A 15656-nucleotide genomic window follows, 5' to 3' on the forward strand; every position below is an offset into this window, starting at 1 on the left:
AGGATTGCCCAAGAACAGAAGTGTCAGCAGAACAAAGCAAAGGCATTTATTATAGGAGCAGTCTCAGACCACATTGGAAAAGGTCCACTCAAGTGGACTGGGTGGAGACTACTCTGTCCCTATTCCCATTCTTGCCCTTCCTTATCACCTCATCACCTGGAGTCTCCGCCCACCCCACACAGGAGCCTTCTCCAAGCAGTCAATCCCCATCAATGAAAGATCTCTGCTTTTATAGCAAGAACAGTTCCCACTCCTAGCAAGACCCCAAACTCCATTCCAATTCAATACAGATCTCTGCTGATGGTCTCAGGGGCCACAGAAATGCCTGGTGGGGAGAGGCAGGGTCCGCAGGACACGGGGGCACTAGGTGAGGATGTCTTGAGCCTGGTGTTCCACCAGCATCTCCATGCTCTTCACATCAGTGCACCACAGCTCCAGACGGTCCTTCATCCCCCTGATCTAAAGACAAACCAGGAGCACATGGGTATCAGGCTGCAAGGGAGCCACAGGCCCTATGTGGTAGTGCTAAATCTCTAGTTCTTTCTCGGGAAAATGCTAAGGGCAACAGAGCTGAAGGTGGAGGTGTGTGATAGAATCACCGTGCCAATTCTTATCACAAGGACATTCTAAAAACTCACATGAAAGAAAAAGAATGGAGGAAATCACAGGATTAAATGACTAGAAAATATGATTAAGGAGATGGGATTAAGTCACAAACCAGGAACATGTCTGATCAGAGTACCAATTTTAAGATTAGAGGGCATCACCAGCACTGCCAGCACTGTTGTCCTAGTAAACCTCTAAATGCAGGGTTCAGACCTCGGGTGTGCATTACCGAGGTCTCTACAGCAGTAATCCCATCGGCAATACCTCATGTGGACTAGTGTCTTCTTCCTACATGGCTTCTGTCCACAGGAAACCAGGACAGCACTGGTATAACCCAAGTCCACACAGGTGGGCAGGAGCTCAGTCTTCTTACCTGCTGCAGATCCAGCACTCGAGGCTGCACCCAGGTCATATGAACCCGCTTGTCCACTTCGTCTATGCTGCCTCTCACCAGCCCCACTGAGAGTGCCTTCATCACCAGCAACTCCACCTGAGCAGAGGGGCTTGCATGAGACACGCTGGGAGCGCAGTGCTCAAGGCCAGACATCTGCCAGGGTGGGGAAGCTCTGCTGCGTGACAACTATGTCCAAGAACTATACCTTGTTCACAGTGATTTTGGCACTTTTGGCAATTTCTTCAAAAGTGAGTTGTCTGTGGTTGGCAGGTCGTGTGAAAGTCATCTGAAAAACAAAACCATTTTTCTAAGCAAAAGTGGTCAGAGGATTTTTTTTTTTAAAGAATTTTTTGGTCAAAAGTTGAAAGTTGTTCTGTGGGCATGGTTGCACATGCCTTTAATCCCAGTACTCAGAAGGCAGAGATGGGCAGACCTCTGGGAGTTGAGACCAGTCTGGTCTATATAGCAAATTCCACGTTGGGGTCAGGGTGACACAGTGAGAGCTGTCTTTAAAAAAAAAAAAAAAAAAAAACAAAAAAGCAAAAAACTGCCGGGTGGTGGTGGAGCATGTTTTTAATCCCAGCACTTGGGAGGCGGAGCTAGGCGGTTTCTGTGAGTTCCAGGCCAGCGTGGTCTACAGAGCGAGATCCAGGACAGGCACCAAAACAACACAGAGAAACCCTGTCTTGAAAAAACCAAAACCCAAACCAAAAACCAAAACAAGCAAACAAAAAAGCTCTGAAGATACAGCAGATTATCTTATTAGCCCCATACTTAAGTACTCATGTTTTCCTAACCTCGCGTCCTCTACTAACAAGTTTGAAATGCTCAGGGGGGGTTAAAGGACGAAACAAACTGTGAAGGAGTCTGACAAGAACAAATGCGCATTCCTTGACCAGGCAGTGGAGGCCACCAAGTGCCTTGTACACTTTAGGAAACTGGAAATGCACGCTGCAACTCTTCCAGAAGCTCACGTGCTATCGGAGAAAACAGAAAACTACACGGACAGAGGGAGTGTGTCCCAAGGTTAGCGGCAGGAAGAGACAGTGGCTGCAGGCTCCACGGGCAGGGTGGCTTGTGAAGTGTGTAAGGAGTCTGTCTCACAGGCAGTGGGATGGTTCAGTGGGCACAGGCACTTGTGAAGTGTGTAAGGGAGTCTGTCTCACAGGCAGTGGGATGGTTCAGTGGGCACAGGCACTTGTGAAGTGTGTAAGGGAGTCTGTCTCACAGGCAGTGGGATGGTTCAGTGGGCACAGGCACTTGTGAAGTGTGTAAGGGAGTCTGTCTCACAGGCAGTGGGATGGTTCAGTGGGCACAGGCACTTGTGAAGTGTGTAAGGAGTCTGTCTCACAGGCAGTGAGATGGTTCAGTGGACACAGGCACTTGTGAAGTGTGTAAGGGAGTCTGTCTCACAGGCAGTGGGATGGTTCAGTGGGCACAGGCACTTGTGAAGTGTGTAAGGGAGTCTGTCTCACAGGCAGTGAGATGGTTCAGTGGGCACAGGCACTTGTGAAGTGTGTAAGGGAGTCTGTCTCACAGGCAGTGAGATGGTTCAGTGGACACAGGCACTTGTGAAGTGTGTAAGGGAGTCTGTCTCACAGGCAGTGGGATGGTTCAGTGGGCACAGGCACTTGTGAAGTGTGTAAGGGAGTCTGTCTCACAGGCAGTGAGACGGTTCAGTGGGCACAGGCACTTGTGAAGTGTGTAAGGGAGTCTGTCTCACAGGCAGTGAGATGGTTCAGTGGGCACAGGCACTTGTGAAGTGTGTAAGGAGTCTGTCTCACAGGCAGTGAGATGGTTCAGTGGGCACAGGCACTTGTGAAATGTGTAAGGAGTCTGTCTCACAGGCAGTGGGATGGTTCAGTGGGCACAGGCACTTGTGAAGTGTGTAAGGGAGTCTGTCTCACAGGCAGTGGGATGGTTCAGTGGGCACAGGCACTTGTGAAATGTGTAAGGAGTCTGTCTCACAGGCAGTGAGACGGTTCAGTGGGCACAGGCACTTGTGAAGTGTGTAAGGGAGTCTGTCTCACAGGCAGTGAGATGGTTCAGTGGGCACAGGCACTTGCTGTCAACCTGACAATCCCCAATTCGATCCTCAGAAGGAGCGAAGTGACTCCTGTGAGTTATTCTCTGACAGCCTCCACAAAGAACAAACAAACAACAATCCCGTAAGATCCAAATTCAGACAAAATGAGCAGGGGCCAAGGGAAGACAAGCTAAGAGCGGGAACATGAGGAGGAAAGTACTCAGGAGAGGCAGGCAAGCTTGCAGTATGCACAGCTGGCCCATGAGCACTGTCGAGTGTTAGGACAGGGATTCCTGGGTGCTTCTTACCTCCATAAGGCACAACAACTGGATCTTCCTCAGAAGCTGGGCCTCGTTGGCTGCTAAGTCAGGCTGGGAAGTACAGAAAGACAGAAACACGGGCTCTGAAACTCCACTCTGGGTCAAACCGAAGAAACCAGGCAAGCCCAAGCACTCTACAGTGTGGGGAGCTGAGGCTCACTGACTGCTCCAACTGATACTAAGTCCCTTTTCTCTGAGAACTTGAAGAAGTAACTGACTCACAGGCTGTCTCCTAAGACAGGAGTGTCCGAAACAGGATTTACGCTGCTGTTACAAACACCATGGACGGGAACCTCCAGACTCCTGGTGGAGGCACCACCAGCAAAGATCAAGTCTCGCGTCTCAAAAGGTTCTGAGTGGCACTGCTTGCTGGTTGGCACAATACAAGCCGAGTCTGCTAAAGGTAGGCAAGGCCTAGTGGCTTGTGCTGAGTCAAAAGAGCCAGTGACAACCTCACAACAGAAAATCTTACTGCCGTGAGAACTAAAACACATCCTTTTGCAAGTCTGCAGCTGACATGACATCATACCTATAGTTCCAGCACTTTGGAGCTGAGGCAGGAGGATTACTTGAGCCTAGGAGTTCAAGACAAACCCGAACAACATGGGGAGACAATGTTTCAGAATAAAAACAAAAACAGGTCACTTTCTGCCAAGGAAAGTTTCAGTAGGGACACTTCTGTAGACAGCCCGACTCTTTTCTTCTTATAAATTGCTATAGCAAGCCAGTCTGTCTGTCTGTCTTTCCTTTTTTTGAGTTAGGGGTCTCATTCATTATGTTGCCTAGGCTGGTCTTCAAGTCCTAGTCTCAAGCAATCCTCTGATCTGAGCGGGGACTAGAGGCATGAACCACAGTCCCTGGCTCCTCCTTCCTTTGTGGGGGGAACGTCTTGCTGCCATGTCAACCCACAATCAGACTACAGTGAAGTCTTGCTAGATCTGGTGCTACCTTCTCAAAATCCCTTCACTCACACCCACCCCACTCTATTACATGTACATTTCACAAATTTGTTCTTAAACATTAGGAAAGCCCAACGTTTCAGGAAAGTACAAGAAGAATGTAACTGTAATTCCTACCACACTTAATATTTTAGAAATATTTACTTGTAGTAATTTCATTTTAAAAGAGATGTGACTAGGCTGCGAGAAGGCTCAGAGATTAGAGTGTCTGTCATGTGAACAAGAGGACCAGACTTCAGATCCTCAGAACCCAAGTGAATGCCAGGTGAGCCACCAGGGGGCATGGCTGCTCACCTGTAATCCAACCTGAACAGGCAAAGGCAGGGGCTCTCCGGAACAAACTGGCTAGCAAGACTAGCCAGACAGGCAAGTTCTGGCTCAAGTGACAGACCCTACTGCTGCGGAATATTTGTTTAACTATACAAAGATGTGTTGCATTTGTGTTACTATGTAAAAATGTGTTGCTGTTTTGCCTTGCCTGCCTAAGGCACCTAATTGGTCTAATAAAAAGCTGAATGGTCAACAGTGAGGGAGGAGGTATAGGCGGGACTTCCAGGCAGGGAAGGTAAGTAAGAGGAGGAATTTAGGCTCGGAAGAAGGAAAGAGACACCAGGGGCCAGTCAGCCAGACATGGAGGAAGCAGGAAAAGTAACACATACAGAATAAAAGAAAGGCAAAAAGCCCCAAGGCAAAATGTAGATGAATAGAAACTGGTTAAACTGGGTTGGAGAGATGGTTCAGAGATTAAGGGCACTGGCTGCTCTTCTAGAGGTCCTGAGTTCAATTCCCAGCAACCACATGATGGCTCACAACCATCTATCATGAGATCTGGTGCCCTCTTCTGGCCTGCACGCATACATGCAGGCAGAACACTGTACACAAAATAAATAAATATTTAAAAAAAAAAAAAAAGAAATAGGTTAAATTAAGTTAAAAGAGCTAGTGGGACAAGCTTAAGTTAAGGCTGACCATTCATAATTAATAATATGTTTTTGTGTCTTTATTTGGGAGCTGGTTTTCGGCCTAAAGAAAATTCCAACCACATCTTATCTCAATGAATAAGGTAGAATGTGACTGAAAAAGATTCCTGATATCGACTTTGTGCCCCACATGCATTTACACAAATATGTGAACATGCACAAACACATATGAATTCATACTACACACACATACATGAATAAGACAAATGCAAAATAAAGAAACAAAATAAAAAAGGCTTGACTTACTGTTAAGCACCTTTGACTAACTACTACTACTTATCTTGGCTTCTTTATTCAGTGTCTATCCCCGCTCTGCTCTCCTTGCTACACTGTGCCCCTGGGGACTGCCTACTCATGTTGGTCCTACACACTTTTCAGTTCAACAAGTGTGTTGAGTTTCCTTTTCCTCTGTTCCCCCTATATCTCTTCACTCATTCAAGATCACACAGACACCATTTCCCTTGGGAGGCCTATGACGTACCTTACTCAGCACAGAGGAGCACATTGTGCCTTTCATGAGTGACCCAGACCTCTAATGCCCTGTTTATGGGAGATCCAGCCTGGCCTGCCAATGTCCCATCTATGCCTAGATCCTCCTGGGTATCTGGTGAGGCTTAGTGAATCCTTGTTGGAAGAGTAGACACAGGTGTACATGAAACCTACCTGCTGGCCCCAGGCAGACTTCAGTGTCTGGAACCTATCTACATCACCACTATTGAAAGCATATAGAGTGTCGATCAGCCACTGCCTGTCGGTGTCCCTCAGTGAATCCAGCACGGGGTGCATGAGCTGTGGGGACAGAGACAGTAAGCTAGCACAAAGTCAAATTTTCTCTTCCCACACTGTTAAGGAATCAGTGCCAGGCCAACTTACAAGTTCTCCGAAGTTAAAAACTCCCTCGCCAAGAAGTCCAGCAAGCCCCAATGTGAAGGCTCTCTCCTGTTGCTCTGACACTACAAAATGACACAGCCAGTCATGTCCCAGTCTCGTTTTGGCCTTATAAACCTCACATAACCATTATCAGAATGGTTCTAGTACCAACCCCAGTATAAGCTACCTCTTCAAAAGTGCTGGAATTCAGGCTATACTAGGAACCATGTATACATGAATTTGGTGGAAATACCACTTGTTTAAAATTTACTCCATAGAGACATGCGATCTATTTACCCTTCAGCTTGCAGTACTTGCTGGAGTACTAAGACTTTTTACCCCAATCCCTGCCACTCAGCTGCCTCACTGTTATACCAGTGTGCAGCGCTTCAGACTGGAATGAGTCTGCTTTTTCTTCTCTTGGCCACAGCAGTGGCTTTTCTAAGTATTTCTGTTGAGATACGGCAATCAAAGCTTTACCAGCAGTTTTAGGAGTTGCCAATCTTCTTACCACCAACAGCATATTCAAGAAAATGCTGAAAATTTCTTTCAAACACACCCTCCTTTTATTTTCATCAAAACTCTGTGGCTCGCCGGGCGGTGGTGGCGCACGCCTTTAATCTCAGCACTCGGGAGGCAGAGGCAGGCGGATCTCTGTGAGTTCGAGGCCAGCCTGGGCTACCAAGTGAGTCCCAGGAAAGGCGCAAAGCTACACAGAGAAACCCTGTCTCGAAAAACCAAAACAAACAAACAAACAAACAAACAAAAAAAACCTCTGTGGCTACTTTTCCTTCTCGTTTCAGATTTTCAAAAGACTCTGTAATTTACTCCCACAGTATGAACTCCTTATAGAGCAAAGATCTCAGCTATGGGGATTTCACATGCCCTTCATCCTATAGAGGGTTGGAGAGGCACATCACTACAATACCTATAGGATCTGACTTAGCTACTAATATGGACCTACGGAAGAGTGAAGGGGCTGGGAAAGTTGAGCTTGCATGGGATTTGAATCAACACTAGAGACACACAGGATGTAAAATCTAAAATGTACACAACGCTTTTCATTTTAAAAGTGATGAGCACCTGACAGAGCTAAGACCTCCCTTCAGCACCTCATAGCTGCTATGCTCAGCCAAGGACTCCCTGAGTGCCGAGAAGTGTGAGGGCCAGCAATGTGTTACCTGGCAGGTCCCTGATGTCGACACAGCCCAGAAACCGTAGAGCATCTTTATAGTAGGATGCGTGGTTTCCGATTGTTTGATAGTATTTACTGGAGAGATCATAGAAACGACTGTGAACTGATGTCACACCAGGGAGATTGTTGAGCATCTCTTCAACATCTTCAATGGTTTCCTATAGACAAGAAGTAAAATTGCCTTCCGGTTTAAAAGATCTTTAAAGTAATACAAAAATAAAAAGTCTAAGCTACCAGGGAAGATTAATAACATTAGTTAGACCAACTACACTAAAATGAAAAACTCTGGTTCATTCAAAACGCAGAAGAAAATATGAAGACAAGCTATAGACTGACAAAAGATGCTTATAGGATGTGTAACTGCACATCCTACAGGGGCAATGAGCAAGAAAATATGAAGGACACAGTAGAAAAACAGCAAAAGACAGTAACAGGCAATTAACAGAAGTAGAGATGGGAGTGGGGTTGCAACTGAGAAATATAAAGTTAAACCACTACCACTTGACCTCCATGTAGCTAGAGTTTTCCTGCCTGGCCCACAGTCAGGATGAATCTCTCTCACCCACCAGCCCCACAGCCGCTCAAACCCGACCAAGTAAACACAGAGACTTATATTGGTTATAAACTGTATGGCCGTGGCAGGCTTCTTGCTAACTGTTCTTACAGCTTAAATTAATCCATTTCTATTAATCTATACCTTGCCACATGGCTCGTGGCTTACCGGCATCTTCACATGCGGCTTGTCATGGTGGCGGCTGGCAGTGTCTCTCCCACCCAGCTTCCTGTTCTCTCAATTCTCCTCCTTTTTTTTTTTTTTTTTTTTTGCATACAAACTGTAGGCGGGACAAGGAGGAGAATTGAGAGAACAGGAAGCTGGGTGGGAGAGACACTGCCAGCCGCCACCATGACAAGCCGCATGTGAAGATGCCGGTAAGCCACGAGCCATGTGGCAAGGTATAGATTAATAGAAATGGATTAATTTAAGCTGTAAGAACAGTTAGCAAGAAGCCTGCCACGGCCATACAGTTTATAACCAATATAAGTCTCTGTGTTTACTTGGTCGGGTTTGAGCGGCTGTGGGGCTGGTGGGTGAGAGAGATTCATCCTGACTGTGGGCCAGGCAGGAAAACTCTAGCTACAAATGGCGTCCAACGTGGTGGCAAGAGTTTCCACCTAAAAACTGAGAAAAAAGATTCTAAAACGGAGCTAAAAACAGTTCCTAATTGTCTCTCTCAAATGAGCGGCAGCTGCTGGTTTGAGCTACACCTCCACTGGGTCACGAAGAATTAAACAGCATGAAAACATCCAAGACTTCAAACAGGGAGCTTCAGAGATGCCTGTAAGGTTTTGTAGACCACCTCACACAACTACCTTCAGACACACACCCAGAGGACTGCCCAAGCACAAGGAGACTGGGCAAGAAATGCTAATATGAACAGCACTTGTAATACAATAAATGGCCTAAATCTCTTTATAAAGAACAGATATATATGCTGTAAAACACATATACAATGGGATACACACAGGGGTAAAAATGAATAGCCTACACATATCAACTCACAAACCTGGCCAGGAAGCCTAAGATATTTATTTATATGTATCTCCAGTGATGGTTAACTTATTGATTTGAGAGGACCTAGACTCACCTAGGAGACAACCTCTGAGCATGTCTGTGAGGGACTTTCCAGATTGGGGTAAATGAGGTAGGAAGACCCACCCTAAATGTGGGCACCATCTCAAGAGCAGGGGTCCTGGACTGAAAAACATGAAGAAAATGCTGAGCACCAGCATTTCTTTAACTCTGTTTTCTGATTCTCGACTTGATGTAACCAACCACTTTTTGCTCTGCTCCCAAGTCTTCCCTGCTACAATGGGCTGTACCCCTCAAATTATAAGACAAAATAAACTTCATCCCATAAGTTTCTTCTTGTCAGGTATGTGGTGATGGCAACAAGAACAGTAACTAGTGCACATGGGGTGAGATGGGCCCACTGGGGGACTAGCACAGACTGACGTCATATGGTCTGCCTGTGTGCTAGTCTACTCCTGGACTGGCTGAAGTCTAAGGGTGCCCATTACAGCACTCCTCAGTGTGACATAGCTTTCAATGTGTCTTAAATACCTCAAAACAAAATGTAATCAGGATGCATGTGATCTGGAACTAGAAAGCAATAAGTACTTTTTAGGCCAATGAAAACATAAACACTTTCAACCATCACTTCCAAACCAAAAGACAACCAAAACAAAAGCACTTGCAGTCTCTAGATAAACATGGTGGACTGACAATATATGTTGGTCTCACTGCTACTTCTATTTATGCCTGTCTCCCAAACTGGACAAAAACTTAAAAAGGCATAAATGGGGCTGAAGAGATGGCCTAGCCATTCAGAGTACTCGTTGCTCTTGCTGAGGACCTAGCTTCAGTTCTTGGCACCCACATGGCAGCTCCCATCTGGCTATAATTCCAGTTTCAGAGGATGCAATGCTCTCTTCAGGCCTCCACTGGCACTGCATGCATGTGGTGCACAGACATACATGCAGGCACACACCAAAATATATAAAATAAAAAAAATAAATCTCTCTCTTTTAAAGGCATAAATACAGACAGGAAACTTCAACAACTCAAGAGGAAGAAAGAGGACAGGGAAACATATTGCCTGGCATGATGAAAATCCACAAGGAGTCCTGACTGAATGGACACAGGGAATACTTTTTGTTTAAGAGTAAACTTCTTATCAGCAACTCAACCTTAAATGGGAAAACAAAACAAGCAACCAACAAAACAGAGGGGTGGAACATATAACACAAGGTGGCAGCAAGTAAACAACGGGGACATCTGGGTTGGAATGAGGTCTTTGGTCTCCCCTGTACTTTATTTTAAAGAGACAGTCAAAGAGGAAGCATCTATATGTGCTCTCACCTTTGTAGCCTGCAGATCCCCGATGTTTAATTTCAGAGCTCCGATAGCTGTTTTACACAAGATCACTGCTTCATCACTACTTTTTACCTGAAGAGATTTAAAAAAAAAGGGGGAGAGGGGACCTCAGAAATTTAGGCAGCAAACTTGCAAAGTGAGCTGCTCCTTGGGCACTGACTTGACCCTAAAACCAGGAACATGACGTCTACAAGTATAGACACACACACACACACCAGAAAACACTTTTCAAAGTTCATATTCACCTTCTCACGAGTCTTTTCCAGAAAAGTAAGAGCCACATTAGGATCTAGAATAGACACAAGAACAAAGTCAGACCCATCACCAGTAGCTTTTTACCAGCTAAGACATCTTTAGGATAAACAGTAACACTTCTCTCTGTGACAAAAATCTCACAGTATACCCTATGCTGGTCCGGGACTATGTGATCAGGCTGTGATCACTGCTTCACCCAGTGCTGGGACATTGGTGGGCATCACTAAACCTGGCCAATTTGGTATTTTCTATTATGAAATGAACAGAGGCTTACCGGTCATCTGTCTAACCACATGAAGAATTATTTCTACCAGGGACAAAGGGTTTACCCTGAAATAAAAACCATCAGTTTTTGAGTGTTAAAAAGCACTAATGTATTAATTTTCAAAGTAAAAAACTGAAAAAAGGGGATTACCTGTGTTCAAATTCACTGATGAAGTTTTCATAAAGCTGCAAAATCGAAGACGAAGAATTAGTACAGAATGAACTTCACTCTGTGAAACCAGACTCTGAAAGCTGCTTCTGTAGAGAGGAGCAGCACTAAGACTGTCAAGTTCGAGTGTGCAAACCACAATGCCCATCACATAGAAAGCACCGCCTAAACCTCTGCTGAATGATGGGAGAACCATATCAGGGCTTATCTGAGTCCACATAAATTATCACCAATGGATTACTGAAGAAAACCAGAGCTCCTAGCTTTGAGACTCACAACACTGGTCTATAAGAGTTTCCTACATAGCCAGGTGGTAGTGGCACACGCCTTCAATCTCTGCACTTGGGAGGCAGAGGCAGGTGGATCTCTGTGATTTCGAAGCCAGCCTGGTCTATAGAGCTAGCTAGTTCCAGGTCACCCAGTGCTACATAGAGGGACTCTTGTCTTGAAAAACCAAGCAATAAAAAAAAATAATAAAATAAAATACAATAATCAGGGGCTGGAGAGATGGCTTAGCAGTCAAGAGCACTGGCTGCTTGTCCAGGGGTCCTGAGTTCAATTCCATTCAACTACATGGTGGCTCACAACTATCTATAGTGGGATCTGATGCTCTTTTCTGGCATAAAGTTATACATGTAGATAAAGCACTCATTTACATAAAATAAATAAATAAATCTTTAAAAAAACTTCTAAATATCAATTCCTATGTTCTCCCTCCAAGGTGCTTCAATTACAACAGCTGGAGCAGAGTGAAGTGTTCCTAATCAAACAGAATAGAGTTCCTTCAGATTTCAGAAGGCTACAGGCCTTCTAGAGGCCTGCATTACCAAATTTCTTAGCCACTCAGTGCACACAAGTACCCCCTCAGACACAGAGGCCAGTACCACAGACACAACATGTGTGGCAAATGCTGAGCTTCCCAGATGCTCCTGGACTACTGGAGAAGACAGAACAAATGAATGACAATATTCTTAGTTTAAGAAATACAGAAAGGGGCCGGAGAGGTGGCTCAGTGGTTAAGAGTACGTGTTGCTATTGCAGAGAACCCAGGTTAAGTTCTCCCCCACATGATGGTTTACAACCATCTGTAACACCTGTTCCAAGGATCTGATGTCCTCTTCTAAGCTCTGAGGGCACCAAGCGTGCCCATGGTACACATACACACACACGGAGACAAAACATTCTTACACATAAAAACCTCCTCAAAAAGAAACAAAGAAGGGGGGCATATCAGCTGAAGATAAGAAAGAAAGGAATAAATATAAACTATGTATCCCTATGATACAGAACACGCAATGTGTCTGATTTACCATTTTTCCATATGATCTGGAAGACAGAATGCCCAGCAAAATCTCTAGGTTTACAAGTGACTGCAAATTCTTAAGAATGGCAAAATGTCAAACTGAGAAGTAAAAACCCTAAGAAAATCTTAAAACCCCAGGAGGTGAGGTAGTAGGTGGTAAGCTTCATTGTGTGCATTACAGTGTATTTAGGAGAAATAACTCAAGCTACCATTACATGCTAACTATCACTTTCAAAATCAGATGATGACAGAAAGATTTCAGAAAAGAGACTTCTGGTGAGAAAATTCATGGGTATTCCTCAGGGAATCTGATGAAGCATGAGAAAGAGTGTGTATTTCTATCTTTTCCGCTAACAAAATTCTAAAAGTGCTCTATTACAGAGACAGCATATTACGCAGTCCCCTCCAATCCTCTCACCTTTGACTGAAGAGACATTCTCTTTTCTATACCACTCTCGACAGAAATCTCTGAGCAAGTGGAAACAGCATGCATGTATGGGCTCGGAGAGCCGGAAGTGAGAGAAGCTGTTTAAATAGTCCCTCTCCTTACTAACCTTGCTGTATAACCCAGGCTAGTCTTGAACTAATGATCTTCCCGCCTCAAGTTTCTAAGTGCTGGGATTACAGGTATGCCACCGTCCAGGTTTGTTTTTGTTTGCTTGTTTTTGGTGGTGTATGTAAGGCTCAGAAGGCCTTGTGGATATTAAGCACATACTTCCATTGAGCTATGTTCCCAGCTCCAGGTTTCTAAATTTTTAGAAACCAAGTCTGTTTCAATGCAGTGATTTATTAGCTGTGACCTATGGTGATTCATCTATGTCTGCTATTAAATTAAAGGGAGAGAGATTAAAAGTATTTCCCCAGTGCTGTCATAAAGAGCATAGTGCTCACAACATAGTCCTTGACACCAAGTGACTGCTGAAAAGATACAGCTTACCATGACCACCAAAAGGCCATCTTTTTTCTTTAAAAGTTCATGAGCAGAGCTCGGCATGATAGCACACCTTTAATGCCAGCACCTGGGAGGTGTAGTAGACTGTGAATTTGATCCCAGCCTGGTCCACACAGCAAGTTCCAGGCCAGTCAGAGCCTATCTCAAACACACACACAAACAAACAAACAACCCCCAAACAAATAGAAATCTACAAGCAAGGGCTGGAGAGACAGCTCAGAGATGATAGTTAAGAGAGTTTTGAGGACTCAAACTGGACTCCTAGTACCTCTATCAGCTGGCTCACACTGCCTGCAACTCCAGATCCAGGAGATTCCTTCTGGCCTCCTCAGGCATCAACACACATGTGACTGGCACACACACACACACACACACACACACACACACACACACACACACACTTTCTCTCTCTCTCTGATGCACACATACACATTAAAAATTAAACAAATAAAAGTCTGTGAGTATACCCAACATAATCTGACATAGCATGACAAGTTATTACCTTAATGAGACCATCTCCTTGGGCAAAGCATGGGTCCTGCACGAAATCAAGCACCTGAAGTGTGAGCTGATGCCACAACCTAAAAAATAAAAAACAAAAAGCTCTTCAGACCTATAAACTAATAGGAAATAACAGATACCTTCAGCCTTGATGGTCCCATCAAGCATCAAGTTCTATTTAGGTCCTACTCCACAGTACAGTAGTTAAAGCCACTGTCAAGTAATTCAAGTTCATTTCTTGACTCTGATACCTCTTGGTCACTTATCCTAAGACTCAGTTTTCTTAGGTAACAATGGAGAACATTTTTTTGAGACTGCTTCAACCCTCACTATGACTGTCAACTGGAAGAACTTTGCAATCCTACAGCTATATTTTGAACTCCATGCTCTCTTCCTTATGAGCTGAATATCTCATGGAGGGATAGAAAAATGATCTTCAGTCTCCTCATCTGTGGATGGGATGAAGGAAGTATGAAATAAGCCAATATTTAAAATATGCCAATATACAAATCTTGAGGACACTGACATAGTACATTTCACACAAAGACTAAAGGCTAATATCTAATAGTGCAGATAAAGTGCTTTGAAAAATACAAAATGTTACCCCACACAGGCAGTTATGTACTAAACACTGAAGATTTTTCTCTTGAAAACACTAATAGAAAACTGTTGAACCATCAAAACACATGAATGTGTAAGAAAGCTCTAGATCAATGTCAGCAATTTGTAACTGCACTGAAGTTCACTCTGTTTCCAATCAAACTCAAACACTAAGATCTCTCGAGTGGCAAAAAGGCCAATGTGAAATATACAGAAAATAGGGGCAGTGGGGGAATGAATCAACGGTTGTAGAATCAAGAAGAAATTACAGGCTGTAGACAATCACACCACGGCTTAGTACAAGTGACCAGGGTCTGTGCCTCAAATGGGGTAGCATCCTAGCCTCAAAACTATTTGCTTGTTTGAATTAAGAGCTAGCACCACAGGCCAGCCCAGGCCCCCCTTTAATCAAGACTATACGGAAAGACAAAGCTTAGCAGCCTGTCACAGCCGGTAAAGTTGGAAAGCAGGGAGTCTAGATTCAGAACCCCGGCAACAGCTCTGTTTCGCTGGCTGTCGCCCCTTTTCTTCCATATCCCCGACCCTCTCGGGACTGCTCAGAGTCTTCTGGCACTCCCAGAGCCCTCTCCCTCCCGCCCACGCCTCAGAGCTCACTTCTTCGTGTACAGCTCCTCCAAACGGTGCCAAACGGCGGCCTGGCCCGGCCCGGAGCTCTGGCTCTGCTGTAAGAAGGCCGGCACATCCTTCATGATCGCAGAGAACTGAGAACAGAAACACCAAGCAATCGGAACCGGCAGGGATGGCGGGCGGAAGTGCTCGCTCACTTCCGGCACCGCGCCGCGCGGGGCATGCCGGGAGCGTCCCAGTAGCCCCCGCCTGTCGCGGTCGTCAAGGTAACCGCGTCCTTGGCTTCTGCCACACTTCTCCCGCGTATTTGGCCCTGCCCTTGAGGCGTTAAACAGTAGAGGTGCCTGGGGACAGCTGGTCACCGAGTGGTCACGTAGCCTCAAGCCTTCAAACGTGGCTCCTTTCAAATAGGGATGGCGTCTGGCGAGGACTAGGTGTGATGAAATTCCTGGCCGCAGTAAGCGCTCAGAGAGCGTTCGTTATCAACTGCCCGGACAAGAAGGTCGAGCGCAGGGTAAAATGATGAGGCTTCCGAGTTTGGCTTCCCAACCAAGAAACCAGAGTCCCACAGAGCGGGAAGCTGCCTGCACCGGGCATAGACCATCCCCTTCGGCACGTCGAGTTAACTTGCCGGGGGCTGGCAGGGCTGGGCACCGTGTGGGAGGCGGAGTGCTGGTGCTGGGGGCGGGGCGGGGCGGGACTTGACGCGAGGGGGCGGGGATAAGAGTGTCGGGCGGGG

At 45.6% G+C, this 15656-nt stretch overlaps 1 protein-coding gene across 1 annotated transcript; it reads right to left on the bottom strand.

The window, feature by feature from the left end:
* Positions 1 to 23: 23 nt before the first annotated feature.
* On the bottom strand, positions 24 to 15561 carry Psmd13 (proteasome 26S subunit, non-ATPase 13). The gene is made up of 13 exons (XM_052713477.1): positions 14945 to 15561; positions 13731 to 13809; positions 10956 to 10990; positions 10815 to 10870; positions 10531 to 10574; positions 10271 to 10357; positions 7337 to 7508; positions 6159 to 6238; positions 5949 to 6074; positions 3335 to 3397; positions 1206 to 1286; positions 980 to 1096; positions 24 to 459 (listed from the first exon to the last, which is right to left on the bottom strand). The coding sequence occupies exons 1-13, from the start codon at positions 15037 to 15039 to the stop codon at positions 364 to 366; spliced, it is 1131 nt and encodes a 376-aa protein (XP_052569437.1). The 5' UTR covers positions 15040 to 15561; the 3' UTR covers positions 24 to 363.
* Between the last annotated feature and the right edge of the window lie 95 nt (positions 15562 to 15656).

The sequence above is a fragment of the Peromyscus californicus genome, unplaced genomic scaffold (genome assembly GCF_007827085.1).
Source record: "Peromyscus californicus insignis strain IS unplaced genomic scaffold, ASM782708v3 Scaffold_4__1_contigs__length_199733344, whole genome shotgun sequence".
Lineage (NCBI taxonomy): Eukaryota > Metazoa > Chordata > Mammalia > Rodentia > Cricetidae > Peromyscus > Peromyscus californicus.